An 18567-nucleotide genomic window follows, 5' to 3' on the forward strand; every position below is an offset into this window, starting at 1 on the left:
GCTTGCACGCGCTCTCTCTCTCTCTCAAATAAATAAATGATATCTTTTTAAAAATCCATTTGATTGCAGTAAATGACCCTTGTTGAGAATTTTTGTATCCACGTTCATCAGGGATATTGGCCTATGGTTTTCTTTTTTAGTGGAGTTTTTGGTTTTGGAATCAAGGTAATGCTGGCCTCATAGAATGAATTTGGAAGTTTTCCTTCCTTTTCTGTTTTTTGGAATAGTTTGCAAAGAATGGGTAGTAACTCTTTATATGTCTGGTAGAGTTCGCCTGTATAGCCATCTGGTCCTGGACTTTTGTTTGTTGGGAGATTTTTGATTATTGATTCAATTTCTTTGCTGGTTTTTGATCTGTTCAAATTTTCTATTCCTGTTTGAGTTTTGGTAGTTTGTATGTTTCTAGGTATTTATCCATTTCTTCTAGGTTGTTAATTTGTTGTCATATAGTCTTCCATAATATTCTCCTATGATTATTTTTATTTCTGTGGTGTTGGTTGTTATTTCTCCTCTCTCATTTGTGATTTTATTTATTTAAACCTATTCTCTTTTTTCTTGGTATTTATGGCTAGAGGTTTATCAATTTTATTGACTTTTTTTTCAAAGAACCAGCTCTTGGTTTCATTGATCTGTTTTACTGTATTTTTAGGTTCTATATCATTCGCTTCTGCTCTAATCTTAATTATTTCCTTCCTTCTGCTGGTTTTGTTTTATTTGTTGTTCTTTTTCCAACTCCTTTAGGTGCAAGGTTAGGTTGTTTATTTGAGACTTTTCATGCTTCTTGAGGTAGGCCTATATTACCGTTTTCTTTCTTTTTTAAAAAAGATTTATTTATTTGAGAGAGAGAGGGAAGAGACGGAGCAGGGCGGGAGGGGCAGAAGAAGAGGGAGCAAGAATCCTCAAGCAGACTCTCCACTGAGTGCAGAGCCCAACACAAGATTCGATTCCAGGACCCTGAGATCACGACCTGAGCTGAAATCAAGAATCAGACGCGTAACTGACTGAGCCACCCGGGCTCCCCAGTACTGCTGTTTTCTAATTGATTTTTTTTAAAAATTTTATTGTTGAGTTTTGAGTATGCTTTATATATTCTATATGCTAGTCTTTTGTTGGCTGTGTGGTTTGCAAATATTTTCTCCCAGTTTATAGCTTGTCTTTTCACTCTCTTAACGGGATTTTGCTTAGCAAAAGTTTTTAAATTTCATTAAGTCCAATCTGTTGATTTTTCCTTTCACAAAATATGCCTTCTGTGTTAAGTCTAAGAACTCTGCTTAGCCTAGATTCTGAAGATTTTTCTCCTTTGCGTTTTTTTCTAAAAGTTTTAGTTTCTTGTTTTATATCTAAGTCTGTGATCCATTTTGGTTTAATGTTTGTGTAAGGTATGAGACCTAGATCAAGGTTCATTTTATCGACTGATGTGTTGTCCCAAAACCATTTGTTGAAAAGACTACTTTTTCTCCATTGAATTGTTTTTCCACCTTTTCAAAAATCAGTTGGTCATATTTGGGTTGTTTATTTCTAGGTTCTTTATTCTATTCTGTTGGTCCATGGTATCTTGAAAACTGTAGTTACAAAGTAAGACTTATTATCGAATTGAATGATTCTTTTTGCTTTGTCCTTTTTTTCCCCCCAAGATTTTTAAAGCTACTCTAGGGTCTGTGCCTTTCCATATAGATTTTAGAATAAGCATATTTATGCCTACAAAAAAACATTTCTGGGATTTTTGTTTTTTAATTTTAATTTTTTAAGTAGGCTCCATGCCCAGTATGCAGCCCAAAACAGGGCTTGAACTCACAACCCTGAGATCCAGACCTGAGCTGAGATCAAAAGTCAGATGCTTAATGTACTGAGCCACCCAGGCGCCCCTACATTGCTGGGATTTTTATAGGAATTGCATTGGACCTTTAGATCAATTTGGAGAGAATTGGTATTTTCACTATGTTGAGTCTTCCAATCCATGGATATGATATGTCTCTCCATTTATTTAGGTTTTTAAAGTTTACTTTATCAGCATTTCACAGTTTTTAGCATACAGATCCTGTATATGTTAGGTGTATAAGTATTTCATTTTATTTTGAATGATTTTAAATGATACTGTGTTTTAAATTTTGGTTTATGTGTGTTCACTGTTAGCATCTAAAAATGCAGTTAATTTTTGTATATTACTCTTACATTCTACCTTTCTGAATTCAATTATCAGGGCTAGAAGTTTTGTTTTATAAATTCCTTGGGGTTTTCTAGGTAGAAAATTATCATCTGCAAATAGAGAAAGTTTTATTTCTTCTTTTCCAGTCTGTATGTCTCTGGTTCATTTTTCTTGCCTGTGACAGTGACTGAAACTCTGGTGTCCTAAGAGTGGCGACTGTGGACAGCCTTGCCCTGTTCCCAGCTGCAGGGTAAAGCATTACCCATAACATTAGCTATGATGTTAGCTATAGGTTTTGTAGATGCGGTTTAAGAAGTTGTGGTAACTTTCCTGTGTCCTTAATTCACTGGCTTTTTTTTTTTCATGAATAAGTGTTGAATTTTGTTAAATGCTTTTTATGCATCAATTTATATGATCATGTGGTTTTCATGCTTTAGTTTATAGATGATGGTGGATTATATTGATTGATTTTTTCAATATGAAGCCACCTTTGCATACCTGGATGAACCGTACGTGGTCATGGTGTATGAATCTTCTATACATTGCTGGATTCATTTTGATAATTAAAAATTGTTTTAGTTTATTTGTGTCTATGTTCATAAGGCAAATTGCTCTGGTTTTGGTATCAAGGTGATAGTGGCTCACCAAATGAGTTGGGAAGAATTCTCCATCTGTCTTCTCTAAAAGGTTGTCTAAGGTTGGTGTTCATCTTCTTTGAAATTAAATTCTCTGGTGAAACCATCTGGGCCCAGAGATTTCTTTTTCTATGGCTTTTTATTGCAAATTCAGTTTCTTTAATGGTTGTAGGGATAATGAGATTGATGATTTCATGTTGATTGGTTTTTGGTAGTTTGTTGACGGTTCTTCACAGGTTCTGTTTCTTTGTGAGTTTTTAGGGATGTGCTTTAACCGTGTTCCTAAATGCTCACTGACGCGTCTGTGCAATGGCTGCTTTAAAGATCCTTGTCAGAGGGCTCACACGGGTCTGTCATCGCAGTGTTCAGCATTTGTTGGTTTTCTTTTTTTGTTTTTTAAGATTTGATTTATTTATTTGACAGACAGCCAGCGAGAGAGGGAACACAAGCAGGGGGAGTGGGAGAGGGAGAAGCAGGCTCCCAGTAGAGCAGGGAGCCCAGTGCGGGGCTCGATCGCAGGACTCTGGGATCACGCCCTGAGCCGAAGGCAGACACTTAACAACTGAGCCACCCAGGCGCCCCTGATTTTCTTTTCTTGTTCATGTTGAGGTTTTCCTAGTTTTGGGCACGATAAGTGATTTTCATTTGTATCCTGGAAATTTTGGTTATAGTGTTGTGGTATTCTGTGTCTGCTATAAATCTCCTATCTTAGCAGGTCTCTGCTGACCCCATGTGGGGGCACCTTGTTCACAGCAGACTGGGGTGGAGGTCCAGGCCCCTCCCTCAATCCCCCTGACACCTGGGCGGGGAGGGGAGTGTCTTGGTACTGCCAGGTAGGGGTGGGAGGCTAGGCTGCCGTTCCAGCCTCTCCGCATGAGGGCAGGTAGAGGTGTGTGTGCGTTTCCTGCGGGCGCCGCCTGCAGGAGGACAGGCACTGTCAGAAGCTCTCTGGCTGTCTAGGCTTCCTGTTCCCAGTTCCTGGCCTAGAGAGAGAGCACACTTTTCTTGAGACTTGTTTTTCTGTGTCCTGCAGCATTTTTAGGTTGCAGGCTTTTCCAGTGACCAGTATGGCATATCTAGGAGAGAAGCGAGATGAAACAAAACAAAGTGGTGAGCTCGTTGCTGTGGCATGCTTCAAATCCTGAGCCCGCTAGCCAGTCCGCCTTCTTCTCTCTGCTTCCCCAAGTTTTCCCTTGTTTGCTTCACGTTTGATGTCCAGTTCATTGTGCTTAGCAGGACGAATGGGAGAACCGTGTCTGCTGGATCGTGTCCACAGCCAGAGGCCCTGGTCTTCCTTATAGCCACTATTACCATCTGTGCCTTCTTGATTATTTTCCTTTATCATCAGAGGGCTGTGTGTTTCTAGACCTTTGTTAAAGAACTGAATTTTATATCTGTTCATTTTCTCAACTGGCTCATGTCTTTTCTTCTGATCTGTTCCTTATTATTACCTTTTCTCTACTTTCTGTGAATACTTTGTTATTTTCTAAATCCTTAAGTTGGATTTTTTACTCACTAATTTTTGGCCTCCCTTTATTTCTAATACAGGCTTTTAAGACTAAGTTTTTCTGCAAATTCTATTGTAGCCACTTGCCACCAAGTTTGTCATGTTGCAAGTTTATTGGTCTAGTTATTTTCTAGTTTCATTATGTCATTCCATCCATTTCTTATTTAGAAGCTTTTGTTTTTATTATTATTATTATCATTATTATTATTGAGAGAGAGTGAGCGCATTAGCAGGGTGGAGAGGGGCAGAGGGAGAAGGAGAGAATCTTAAGCAGGTCCACATCTAGCAGGGAGCCCCCGCGGGGCTTGATCTCAGAACCCTGAGATCATGACCTATCCCAAAACCAAGAGTCAGACACTTAACCAACTGTGCCACCCAGACGCCCCCAGAAGCTTTTAAAAAATGTTATGTTCAGGGGGATTATAAAGTTATCCTTTTGCTAATGATTTCTAATTTAATTGCCTAGTGGGTAGAGAGCACAGTCTGTTGATTTCATGTCTTCAAAATTTGTTGAAACTTGCACTGAGTTAGAATATTGCCAATTTTTGTTTTGTTCTCTGAGAGCTTTAGGGGAGCATGTACCTCCAAATGTCAGGTGCAGCATGTCACAAACACGCAATGCCACATCTGTGGTGTCATTCGTGGGTTCTGTGTCTTTCTTGTGACTTCACTGTGTTTGTGTGGCCTGTTCCTGAGAGGTATGTTGGCATCTCCCCTCAGATGGACAGTTCACTGCTCTGGCCTGGGTTCCCTCTTCAGACTGAATCCCCAGTGATGGGCCCTCATAGCATCTGTGTTCCTCTTCGCTGCCCGTGGACAGTTACGTTACCTCTGCGCTGGATTATGGCTTAGCCTCCTAAATCTTCTCCTGGCTTTGCTCCTGTGCCTCTTCACCGTCAGTCTGTTTTCCACACCAGAGCCAGATTGCTTGTGTTAAAATATCAGGATGTATCATTTTTGTCTGAGTCACTTCTTTTCGTCTCAAAGCCCCATGCACTCATGCTCCTGGCAGGAGGAGAGCATGCAGGAAGCCCAGCAAACAGCAGGTAGGAGAGCACTTGGCCTCGTAGTGGTCTGACGTTTCAAACCTTCTGGTGAAGCCCAGCCCTTCACTGAGCTCAGGTAACAGTGTGAGCTGCTTATGCCCCACGCACATGTGTATGAGTATGTGTGTACACGTGTAGTTTGCAGCTGAATGGGCTGCTTTTGTCTGCACTGTGCCAAAAGGGGCAATGACGTCCCTGGGGACTCATCCTTTGAAGCTGATTTGTTGTGGCGGCCTGTTCAGCAAGACGTTGAAACCACTGCTTCTGTTGTTGCTAAGTGGGCCGTACAGCGAGGGAAGGCCGTGGAGGTGAGGAAAGGAATCACGTCCCCAACTGCATCTCCGTCTCCCTCCCTTCCTAACACCAACTGTGTGTTGAAAAGAGAACGGCAGCCTATTTCCTTTCTGGGATTCTCCTCATAGCTCATGTCTAACTCCACAGAGTGCTTGGTGTCCCCGGCTCCCGAAACTCGCTGGTGATGTTGGAAGAAGTGGGTCATTGCATGAATGGGTCTGTTTGTCACACCGCTTTAAAGATTTCTGGTCTCATTGTGTTTCCTGCCGTATCAGGGCTATATGTATTAAATAAACTAGTTCCCTTTAGATGTTTCTAAAATGATATGAATTGCAAATGGAATATCCTTTGGTTAAAGTTCGTTAATTTCTGGTTTTGTTGCATTGTTATCAGAGACTGCTGTCTCTGCCGTTTCTATTTTATGTAACTTACTGAGCTAATAATCCTGCCTGCTGGAATTCTGAGAGCCTCTTGGGAGAGGGGGGCAGGAGTTCTCATTGTTCCATTTGTTTTCTCCCGTGTTACACTCCCATTTTATTGTTGGCAGTTCACTGTCTTCAGAACTGCTTGTCGTTGAGTCTGTATCCTGAATGAGTCACCCTCTACAGACACGAAACCTCCTGTTATCCGTGGAAGAAAAGAGCTAGAGGATTTCTGGGGCCTAATGCCTTACAGAAAATTCTAATTACTACCCCCGTTTTTACTCACCTGCCTCTGCCTCTTCCCTTTGCAGCCATTCTGGAAGACTTGTGAGAATTGGCTGTTTTCCTGATGGCCTCTCCCCTTATAAGCTTGAGTTTCAGCTTTCCTGTCCTTTCCAAATTATTTACCATGTTTTCATCCACTTGCCAGACTCCAGTATTGTGTTAACGACTCATGTTGGTTGTTCTCTCTTCTCCTGACCTTTTTGTACTTGTGAGTTTGTGCCTTTTTATTTTGTGTGATTTAAGTACACCTTCTGTAAGAGGGGAGGTAAACACACGTTAATTCTGCATGTTTTGTGTGAGGTTTCTTTCGTTACCTTTTTTTAACTTTTGAGTATTGATTGCCTTTTTTTTTTTAAAGATCTCATTTATTTATTTATTTGAGAGAGAGCGCGAGAGCGCGCACGAGCCGGGGGAGGGGCAGAGGGAAAAGGAAAAGGGGAAGCCGGCTCTGTGCAGAGCTGGGAGCCCGATGCAGGGCTCGATCCCAGGAGCCTGGGGTCAGGACCTGAGCCAAAGGCAGACGCTTAACCAGCTGAACCACCGAGGCGCCCCTGGCTTTGTTTTTTTCTAAATGAGTATAATTCATATACCATAAACTCCACACTTTTAAAGCATACATTTTAGCAATTTCTTGTATATTCACAGAGGTGTGCAGCCATCACCACTGTCTAACTACAGACTACAGGACATTTCATCAGCCCAAAGGAAGCCCCATCTACATCACTAGTCACATCACTAGCGCCGTTCACCTTTCCTCAGCCCTGGGAGCCATGAGTCTACTTCCTGTCTCTGTGGATTCGCCTTTCTGGGCATCTCATCTACATGGGATCATACAGTGTGTGGCTTTCTGTGTCTGGCTTCTGTCACTCACATCAGTGTTTTCCGGGTTCATCCATGATGCATTTCAAAGGCTCATTCCTTTTTCATGTGGCTAAATGATATTCCATTGTGTGAATAGACCACGTTTTGTCTATTCCTTCATTAAGTGATGGGCATTTGGGTTGTTTCCACTCTTTGGCTGCTGTGAATATTGCTGCCATGAACACGGATGTGCAAGTTTTTGTGTGAACATATGTTTTCTCATGTGTAGATCCTTAGGAGTGGGATCACTAGGTCATATGGTAACTCTATGTTTAGCTTTTTGACAAACTGCGAGACTGTTTAACAGAGTGGCTACGCCATTTTGTATTTCCACCAGCAGTGTACGAGGGTTCCGGTTTCTCCACATCCCATCTGATGCTGCAATTTTCTGTTTTTCTTCTTCCTTCTCCTCCTCCCCCTCCTCCCCATTATTATCAATATCACTGTTGCTACTGTCATTACTATTATTGCCATCCTAAGTGGATACAAAGTGGTGTCTCATTGTGGTTTTCATTTGCATTTTTCTAACGACTAATGATGTTGAGCATCTTTTTCATATGCTTTAGCCATTTGTCCATCTTCCTTAGAGAAATATGTATTTGAATCCTTTGCACATTTAAAAATTTTTTGTATTATTGCCCAAAGAGCCGAGGGTCCATTTCTGGGTTCTCTATTCTGTTCCACTGGTCTATGTGTCTGTTTTTCTGCCAGTACCATGCTGCCTTTGTGATCACAGCTTTGTAGTACAGCTCGAAATCCGGCAACGTGATGCCCCCAGCTTTGTTTTTCCTTTTCAACAGTTCCTTGGAGATTCAGGGCCTTTTCTGTTTCCACACAAATTTGAGAGCTATTTGTTCCAGCTCTTTGAAAAATGTCATTGGTATTTCGATCGGGATGGCATTGAAAGTGTAGATTGCTCTGGGTAGCATAGACATTTTAACTATGTTTATTCTTCTGATCCATGAGCATGGAATATTTTTCCATCTTTTTGTGTCTTCTTCAATGTCTTTCAAGAGTGATCTGTAGTTTCTAGAATATAGATCCTTTACCTCTCTGGTTAAGTTAATTCCGAGATAACGAATGCTTTTTGGTGCTATTGTAAATGGGATGGATTCCCTAATTTCTCTTTCTTCAGTCTCATTGTTCGTGTATAGAAATGCAACTGATTTCTGAGCATTGATTTTGTATCCCGCCACATTACTGAATTGCTCTATAAGTTCTAGTAATTTGGGGGTGGAGTCTTTTGGGTTTTCCATATAGAGTATCATGTCATCTGCGAAGAGAGACAGTTTGACTTTTTCTTTGCCGATTCGGATACCTTTTATCCCTTTTTGTTGTCTGATTGCTGTTGCGAGGACTTCTCGTACTATGTTGAATAATAGTGGCGAGAGTGGGCTATTATTCTTGTCGTGTTCCTGATCTTAAGGGAAAGCTTTCAGCTTTTCCCCATTGAGAGTGATATTTGCTATAGGCTTTTCATAGATGGTTTTTATGAAATTGAAGAATGTACCCTCTATCCCTACACTCTGAAGGGTTTTAATCAGGAAAGGATGCTGTATTTTGTCAAATGCTTTTTCTGCATCAATTGAGAGGATCATATGGCTCCTGAGTCTTTTCTTGTTGATATAATCTATCACACTGATCGATTTGCGAATGTTGAATCACCCTTGCATCCCAGAAATGAATCCCACTTGGTCTTAATGGATAATCCTTTTAATGTACTGTTGGATCCTATTAGCTAGGATCTTGTTGAGAATTTTGGCGTCCGTATTCATCAGGGATATCGGTCTGTAATTCTCCTTTTTGGTAGGATCTTTTCCTGGTTTGGGGATCAAGGTAATACTGGCCTCATAGAGTGAGTTTGGTAGTTTTTCTTCTGTTTATATTTTTTGAAACAGCTTCAGGAGATATTATTACTAACAATATAATAAAAAATATTATTATAATTTAAAAAAAGGAGGATAGGTATTATTTCTTCTTTGAATGTTTGGTAGAATTCCCCGGGGAATCCGTCAGGCCCTGGACTCATGTTTTTTGGGAGGTTTTTGATCACTGCTTCAATCTCTTCATAATTAATTGGTCTGTTTAAATAATCAATTTCTTCCTGTTTCAGTCTTGGTAGTTTATAGGTTTCCAGGAAGGCATCCATTTCTTCCAGGTTGTTTAATTTATTGGCATAAAGCTGTTGATAAAAGTTTCTAACGATCCTTCCTATTTCATTGGTGCTGGTTGTGATCTCTCCCCTTTCATTCATAATTTTATTAATTTGGGTCCTTCCTCTATTCTTTTGAATAAGTCTGGCCAGTGTCTTATCGATCTTATTTATTCTTTCAAAGAACCAGCTTCTACTTCTGTTGATCTGCTTGGGCAACTAATTTTGACAAAGCAGGAAAAAACATCCAGTGGAAAAAAGACAGTCTCCTCAGTAAATGGTGTTGGGAAAATTGGACAGCTATATGCAAAAGAATGAAACGGGACCACTATCTCACACCATACACAAAGATAAACTCCAATGGATGAAAGACCTCAATGTGAGACAGGAATCCATCAAAATCATAGAGGAGAACATAGGCTGCAACCTCTTTGACATCGGCCACATCAACTTTTTCCATGACACATCTCCAAAGGCAAGAGAAACAAAAGAAAAAATGAACTTGTGAGACTTCATCAAGATAAAAAGCTTCTGCATAGCTAAGGAAACTGTCAAAAAAAACTAAGAGGCAGCCCACGGAATGGGAGAAGATATTTGCAAATGACACTACAGATAAAGGACTGGTATCCAAGATCTACAAAGAACTTCTCAAACTCAATACACGAGAACAAATAATCAAATCAAGAAATGGGCAGAAGATATGAACAGACACTTTTCCAATGAAGACATACAAATGGCTAACAGACACATGAAAAAATGTTCAAAATCATTAGCCATCAGGGAAATTCAAATCAGAACCACATTGAGATACCACCTTATGCCAGTTAGAATGGCAAAAATTGACAAGGCAAGAAATAATAAATGTTGGAGAGGATGTGGAGAAAGGGGATCCCTCTTACACTGTTGGTGGGAATGCAAGTTGGTACAGCCACTTTGGAAATCAGTGTGGAGTTCCCTTAAAAAGTTAAAAATCGAGCTACCCTATGATCCAGCAATTGCACTCCTGGGTATTTACCCCAAAGATACAGATGTAGTGAAGAGAAGGGCCATATGCACCCCAATGTTCCTAGCAGCATTGTCCACAATAGCTAAATTGTGGAAGGTGCCGAGATGCCCTTCAACAGATGACTGGATTAAGAAGATGTGGTCCATATATACAATGGAATATTACTCAGCCATCAGAAAGAACAATTACCCAACATTTACAGCAACATGGACTGGACTGGAGGAGATTATGCTAAGCGAAATAAGTCAAGCAGAGAAAGACAATTATCATATGGTTTCACTCATTTATGGAACATAAGAAATAGCAGGAAGATCAGTAGGAGAAGGAAGGGAAGAATGAAGGAGAGATCAACAGAAGGGGAAATGAACCATGAGAGACTATGGACTCTGGGAAACAAACTGAGGGCTTCAAAGGGGAGGGGGGTCGGGGATTGGGATAGGCCAGTGATGGATATTAAGGAGGCCACGTACTGCATGGTGCACTGGGTGTTATACGCAAGTAATGAATCATGGAACTTTACATCAAAAACTAAGGATATACTGTATGGTGACTAACATAACATAATAAAAAATTATTTTAAAAAAATTTTTATTATTGAGTAGTTTTATTATTGAGGAGTTCTCTATGTGGTCTGGATATTAATCCCTTCTCAGATACATGATTTGCAAGTATTTTCTCCGATTCTGCTGGTTGTATTTTCTCTCTCTTGTTAGTGCCCTTTGATGCACAAAAGTTCTTAATTTTGATTAAGTCTACTTTATGTGTTTTGCTGTTGTTGCCAATACTTTTTGGGGTTGTATCCATGAAATCCTCATTGCCAAATCCAATGTCATAAATATTTTTCCCAGTGTTTTCTATAAGCGTTTGTAGTTTTAGCTCCTAAGTCTAGGTCTTTGGTTCATTTTGACTTAGTGTTTGTATGTGTTGTAAGGTTCATTCTTTGCATGTGAATGTCCAGTTTTCCCAACACCATATGTTGCAAAGACTATTCTTTCCCCATTGAATTGTCATGGCATCCCTCTCCAAAATACTTCCAGTGCTTTCTGTTGAGTTCCCACTGACTGACCTTAAGAACTAATGCAACAGATTGGGCCTCTCTGGTCCTTCAATCAGTAACACATTGAACCTTTTACTGTACTCATGTGTGACTGTCATCCCAACTGAGGCATTGTGTGCCCATATGAAAGATGGAGGTTCTTACTCAATAGTACCTTTCATGGAATTTCCTTGAATTTGTTTTTTTCCAATTTAGTTTCACTTTGAATCACAATGTATTACATGGATAAGACATTTTAGCTTGGAAAAAAGTCAGTCAGTGCTGTGGTTTATTGCCTAAGGTGGATACCTGATTGACTAGGGGAAAAGGAAAGACATTGGACATAGGTTTCTAATTATTTTTGGTGCTATGACCTCACAATTCCAAGTGTCAGATGCTGTTGTAAATAAGCCTTTTAAGGTGTCTGTAACAATAATTCACAGAGATCGTAAATATACACTTGTGGAGTAGAATTATAACACAGCAAAAAGGATAACGTTTGAAAACAGGTACTTGTGACCAGGGATTAAATTTTCAGTTTGGGCAACCAAAGTGAATTCAAAAAGTCTAAAAAGTCAGGAGACTTAGACCCAGGCAAAACTGACACTCTCTGGAAAAACACCAGGCAACATGGAAGGCAGGTCTGCCCGTACGAGAGTGTGTGCCAAGATATGGGGTGGGGTATTTGGACAGCATGGGTACGTTTCCTGTGAGAGTGGAAAACCAGCAATGCATTTGAGTTAATATGTAATTTCATGACTGTTATTCTTAAATCAGTAGAGGGGGGAGGGAGAAGGAGAGAGTGGAACTAAATATGTCAGTAGAAGGTTGACTGTTCCATTTACATTCTCCAAAGTTGATCTAGTTTCACCAAAAAACTTCTTTTGGACTTCCCATTTATGAAATGGAAGCCTCCTCACGTTTAGAGCTGCCTCATTTGGGGTATATAGGGCAGTATTCCCAGGACAAGTTCTCACTGGCATTTCGTCTCCATATCCCGCATGTGCCTTATATGTGAATACTTAAGACGCCTCTACTGCTCTGTCGAATGCAAGAAACAGTGCTGTGGAAGCTCAGTCCTACTGGGCAAGGTCATGAACGTGCACACTCACGTACCCTGTGTTCTGTGTTTTAGGTAGGTGAGCCCCTGGACAAAGTCAGCCCTGTCAGTCACCAGTTCCAGCTGTGATGCTCTAAGTCACAATAAGTCTGAACACTGGCTGTCTATGGACCTGCCCTGACTCTTAGAGCCTGCTTATGGGGGAAGGTGAGTGACTGCAAAGTATCTTTTATTTGCTTGTCTGTGTACCAGGAACATAGGTAACAAGGTCAAAGTCAGCCTTGAGAACAGTGAGGCCATGTGTTTGACCCTCTTCTGTCCCTGATGTGATACCACTGGGGAGCAGCGCCAGGAAGTTTAACAAAGAAAGGCGGTGGACGCCGTGCATGATCGTGTAGGAATGGCCTTCCTGGCTGATTCTGGAGTCGAGGTGCACTTTGAAGAAGCAGGTCTAAGCTGAGACAGAACGTTTATCCATGGCTTTTTCCCTTGAATGTTTGAAGAGGATGGGAACCCTTAGAACTGTTTTTCCCCTAAGTATTCCCTGCTTTTACCCCTCCTGGCCCTTCTCCCACCATTTGCCAAAGAATGCTGGATGGGGACTCTGAAGAGCTGGGTCTGCTGTCACCTTGTTTATTGGGTCCCCCATAAATGTGCACCAGCCTCATGCAGGGCCCTCGTGCTAAGCACAGCCTGCTAGCCTGGCCCTACTGACAGTCCTGTGTGTGCAAGGGTGCAGTGCTGTGTGTGGCTGTGCTGGGAAGGAGCCTGTGTGGCCGGCATGTGTGTGCGTGCATAGAGGAGCACGTGTGCAGGAATGGGGGGCTGTGCACGTGTGCAGAGTTTGTGTGCCTGTGAACGGGACTGTGGGGACATGCACAGGTGCAAGAGCATGTGTGTTCTGTGTCCCTGTGCACTCCGGGACCCTGAGGTCCAGACTCTCTCTGCCGGGCCTGCAGAACCCACGTTCTCTGGCCTCAGATTGAGGCCTCAAGTTCCTTCCGTGGCGCACGTGCCGTGGTCATCCCTAGGTCGCTTGTAGGTTATTCATCTGTGTCTTTATGTTACACAGGCTTTGCTCAGTCCTTGAGAATACATTCTAGGATGCTTTACTCACCTGGAGACACAAAGGTGGCCATTGAGAATGTTTAAGCTGTGCAATTTATTAATCCAGATTCACAACACAAATATTATATAGGTTCTGAGTTAACGTACCCCCCTCCAGGTGGCTGTCAAAGAAACATGTGCATCTTTTAAAAGTCACAAAACTTAACAATAAGGGACACTGGGCTCCTCACTGCCTTTCCAGATGTTTTCATTGTTCTCCGTAGCAGCTTCTCTTCTGCCTGCATGTTGTCTGTCTGGGTTTGTTTGTTAATTGCAGCTCAGCGTGTTAATCCTGTGGTGCTTGACCCAGTTCCATAAGCCTGGGCCCGTGTTGTTTCGCTCTTTTCTTTGTTCCTCCCATTGAGGATGGTTAAAAGCATTTCAACTTCCAGGTGTCTGGTTGGGCTGAATGTCAGTGACTCGTCACAGTGGACTTGAACTCTGCTGGGTTTGGATGGGAGCCGATGGGAAGGCTCCTTTGTCATGACTGGTGTGTCCAGGCTGTGGTCAAGAGTGAGGCCAGCTATGTAAACCAGAGCCAGGTCTGACCGGTATTCTTCAGGTATCTCTGGAGCCTGGGCCAGGCTGCGGCTCACCAAAGCTGGGAGCTGAGGGGACCCCACACAGGGCTTTCTGCCTCTTTTCCAGCCCAGGCAGGTGCATGCTGGGGAGCCCTGCACTGCTTGTTAGCCTGCCGTCTGCCTGGCTGCATTTGCCAAGTACCCATGTGCTTGATGGTCTGGGCATCTGACCCCATGTCAGGTGTGGGACATGGCTACAGAAGCAGTGGGTGGAACCCATGAGAACAGGAAACCCACAGCTATCCAGGAGGTGACTGGCCACTGAGCCCAACATGTCCCAGTGACCCTGAAGCCGCTGAGTGCCCACAGCTGGCCAACCTCTGGGTGGTATGGCACTTGCAGGCGGGGATCCCCCACCCCATTTGCAGTGCGCCCTCTACCCAGAAACTGCCCAAGTTCACGTCCTAAGTTCTCACCAGGCGTGGTTTCTCTCGGCTGCCTCTGGCACGCAGGGTGCCCCCATCCCTTGGTTTCTCTGGACCTCTGGGCCACTCCCTTCTTCTCTTTTGTGGCCCCCACACCCTCAGCCACTTCCTTTTGGCTGGTGACTCTGGTCTTTCATGTCCCTCCTTCATACCACTTCCTTTCCATCTAGGCTCTCTCTGCTTCCCACCTGCACAAAACAGGCCGGCGTGCCCCATGGCAGTATATCTGCTTGTGGTAACCCCCCAGATGGCTGGCCTTGCTGTCACCACCTGCTTACCTTGCACCAGACCTGTCTGTTGAGGGCTGAGGCCTGCGCTGGCCAGACGCACCAGCCAGTGTCTGGTCCTCCCCAGGCCCTCAGTAGCACTTGACGCTGTCGGCTGCCCAGTGGGCAAGAGCCGGGTTTCCATGGCCCGAGCTTTATGACCAGGAGCAAGCCATGTGTGACTGTGCTGCTCCTTCCCTCGTCTGTCCGGGAGTAAGGACGGGTCCTCCACAGAGACCTGCTACAAGGTGGGAAGTAGCCGGCAGGGCCAGACGCATGGCAGGACTGTCTGCAGGCCAGATCTCAGTACCTTCCTCCTTGCTTGGCCAATAGCGGCTGATGTCCCCAGGACTCAGGGCTCAGTCGGGCACTGAGGACAGAGCTGCCCAGGCTGTGGGAGCACAGGGAACAGCCCCCTGTCATGGCAGTGACAGTGCCTGAGCCATTTTGTCACTTTGTGCCGAGCTTCAAGCATGTATATCCTTCCACTGAGGAATGATATCTGTAAATATGTATTCCAAGGAAACAAGAGAGGGGCAGGAAGAGGTCCACCCACAGAGGGCTGTGGAAACATTCTTTGACATAACCACGCAGGGCTCCTGGGTGGCTCAGTCAGTTAAGTGTTTGCCTTTGGCTCAGGTCCTGATCCCGGGGTCCTGGGATCGAGCCTGAGTTGGACGTGCTGTTCAGAGGGGAGTCGTCTTCCTCCTCTCCCTCTGCCACTCCCCTCCCCCGGCGCAGGTAATAAATAAATAAGTAAAATCTTTTAAAAAATATATAACATCTCAAAAACCTGGGAATACAAGCATTGCAGTTTGGTTACATTGTCTACATTAAAATGCATAACATTTTATGCATAATAAGAATAGTAAAATATGGGGAACTTGATCATTGTTATGTAGGTTTAAATATGTTGACATAGAAAAATTTCATATGTAATGTTAAATGAGAAAAACAGGGCAAACGTGGGTGGTTTCTCCTATTTTTATTAAAAAATATAATGACACACACCACCGAGACAAAGGTCTGACTCAGTGGACCTCAAAATACCCCACTATCACTGGTGGTCTTTCTGAATAATGATATAGGTTATTTTTTTCATAAGTGCATTTTCTGTTTTTTTCTGCAGTGAGCATCCAATATTTGTGCTATTTTAAGTTGTTTTCCTGTAATGAACAATCAGGCTGACTGGTCAATAGCACCTGCATGCCTCCACTTTCTGTGCTCCTTTGTTGGCTCCAGAAAGCCAGAGCCTGTCCTCACAGCCAGCGATTCCTCTCTGCATCCGTGTTTTTAGCTCTGCCTGTTACAGGTTTTTATCATTTGTCTGCATCTGGTTTCATGTGAGCTGGTGAGCTAACAGTGCTAAGTAGAAGGTGGACTGAGGGCGACTTTGTCCTGCTCGGTGGCAGATGTGCCTTCCCCACCACTTCTCACGGGGCTGCGTCAGCCCTCCCATCAGCGCTGCCCACACCAGAGCCCTGCATCAGGATGGCTTTCAAGGACATACAGCGCTCATGCGTTTCTAAGCTTACGTGTGTGCGGCTTGCTTCTAGGCCTGGACCTAGCAGCCCTAGATCACCAAAAAAAGGGGGAGGGGGAGAATTTGCAATTGGTGCCGCTTCGGGCACCTCATCCTGCAGTTACAGGACCGAGTGCTTCAACAGGACTAGCTTTGTGCCAGGCCCAACCGTGGCAGACAGCTGACAGCAGCAGTGACAGCTCAGGCCCTAGGAGCTGCATTTCCATCACTAGGGCCCACCCACGCCTTCCTGTCCAAGGGCTGAGCTGCCGCGGCCCATGTCCCGCAGGCATGCCGATGTGTGCGCTGGCCCCTGTTTGGGGGACGGAGTCATTGAAATGACAGCACATCCGTGCCGGGTGCACCCCTCCAACGGAATGAGGGGAGTTGGGCGAAAAGTAGGTCACATGTGCCCGGTCGTATGTCACGAGGTTTCCAACCTGAGGCCAATGGGATTTGTAGCCTCCTTTGGTTAGGACAAAACCCACTCTGATTTTTCTCCTTTAGCATTTCATCTTCTCTAGACAAGGAGGGTGGCCATCTGTCTGATAGCCGCATCCAGCCGGCTCTTCCTGACCTCCCAGAGCCGCTTTGTTCTGAGGTAAGGGGTGCTGGGGCCAGGGGAGGCCGCTCTGGCCAGGAGAACAGGCTGTGTGTCGAGGAGTGGGGCACGCGCGGGTCCTCAGGAGCTGCTAGCAGGGCCTGCTGAGGCAGGCACAGCACTTTCCATGACATTCAGAGGAAGATCCTTACATTAAGTTCTATTTTAAGAATATGGCTCCTTTTTAGGGATCAAGGTCCACTGTTACCACTCTCGTGTTAAAGTGTTAGTGTGTAAAAAGGTGAGCATTGCAATCTTACAGCTCTCTGTCGGTGACACTGGGGAGGGGTGGGAACAGGGCTCCCCTAAGACACACTGGCCACTCCACAGTCCGGGGCCCTGTGCTGTCAGTGCGGCCAGCGCCTTTGTGTGAGAGTGTCAGCCTCTGCGCCAAACAAGTGAGCTCCTGGCTTCACTAGTCCGCACGCAGCGTGGAATCGGTGTATCGGAGCCAGGTTAACACACGCATGCCGTTGTGTATAGAGAACGTGCAGTGTTGGGGCTTGTTACTTCTACTGAGAAAGAACGTGGTTCTCTGTATTATCTGTGGGAAGGCCGGCAAATGTGATTCCTTCATGGCCAAGCAGATGCGGAACGTGTATTTAAAAGTGTTTGTAAAACTAACATGAGTTTTGTAGCTTATAAATAACAAACTTTTATAGACTGATTGATCTTGCTGTCCTATACATGAACTAAGATACCGTTAGCTCAGTATCCTTCTGACGGACCTGTTTTGGCAGGTAATGAGCGGGCTGGAAAATGTTTGCAATGTCTGTACAGTGGGTACCACTGGCGCCGTATTTAGACAAAGACACGCTCTGCTGTGGGTTTGCTTGGGGGGGGGGGTGTGTCGGCTTCCAGAAGCAAAGTCATAATGGTGTTTGATCTGAGGGTGTTCTACAGAAGAAAAGCTTTTTGCCTTTCTGAGATACAATATTTAGAATTTGAATTTTAAGTAGCTTTCCAGGAAACATGGGCCCGTGGCTACGTTCACAGAAGTAGATGTAAACACGTGTGGATTATGGATTACTTGACGTTTGGATGTAAAGCAGCAGTTGTACCCGCGGTAGCAAAAGAAGCCCTTCCCTTCGTGAGAGGGTGATCCCCGTCTCCCCTTACTGGCAGCCTCTGAGAGAATCACATGTGATATTTCTAAATCACATGTAATATCCACCTTACACTCTTGAAGAAAGAGAAATTATTTCTGCTTTTTCATTAAGATAGGGCAGAAAATTCCAAAGTCGTTACTATCTGTGGTGGTAAATGCTTCTCTCAGAAAGCCGCACGTACTTCAGTGCCGTGTTTAACAACCTCGCTTTCCTGCCTTGCCTGGCGCGCACCCCAAGGCAAGGATGATGTGCACACATGGTCATCTTAGGTGCGACCGAGACTAGATCCGCGAGTATGACAAGCATGTGTGTTCATGTGAAATTATAAAATCATAACAGCCCCCCCCAATTTATTGCCATTGGAGGAAAATGAGAACTGTTGTCTCTAGAAATAAAACTAGCATTCCGGCCATTGTTATGGGATGTTTATTTTCTCTTACTTACTGGAGGAGTAGATAATTTTTTTTTCCCAGAAATAACATAGATATAACAATGCAGAGGCAATG

The 18567-nt window shown here is 43.8% G+C and overlaps 1 protein-coding gene across 6 annotated transcripts in view; it reads left to right on the forward strand.

Moving 5' to 3' along the window:
- PCBP3 (poly(rC) binding protein 3) overlaps positions 1-18567 on the forward strand; it is a 269833-nt gene that overhangs the window by 191447 nt on the left and 59819 nt on the right. For all 6 annotated transcript variants that reach the window (XM_057306866.1, XM_057306868.1, XM_057306867.1 and 3 more), the window contains one exon: positions 12526-12657. In XM_057306866.1, the coding sequence (XP_057162849.1) occupies positions 12648-12657 (10 nt within the window). In that variant the 5' untranslated portion in view covers positions 12526-12647. The remainder of the gene's footprint in view (positions 1-12525; positions 12658-18567) is intronic.

This window comes from Ursus arctos, unplaced genomic scaffold (genome assembly GCF_023065955.2).
Source record: "Ursus arctos isolate Adak ecotype North America unplaced genomic scaffold, UrsArc2.0 scaffold_4, whole genome shotgun sequence".
Classification (NCBI taxonomy): Eukaryota; Metazoa; Chordata; class Mammalia; order Carnivora; family Ursidae; genus Ursus; species Ursus arctos.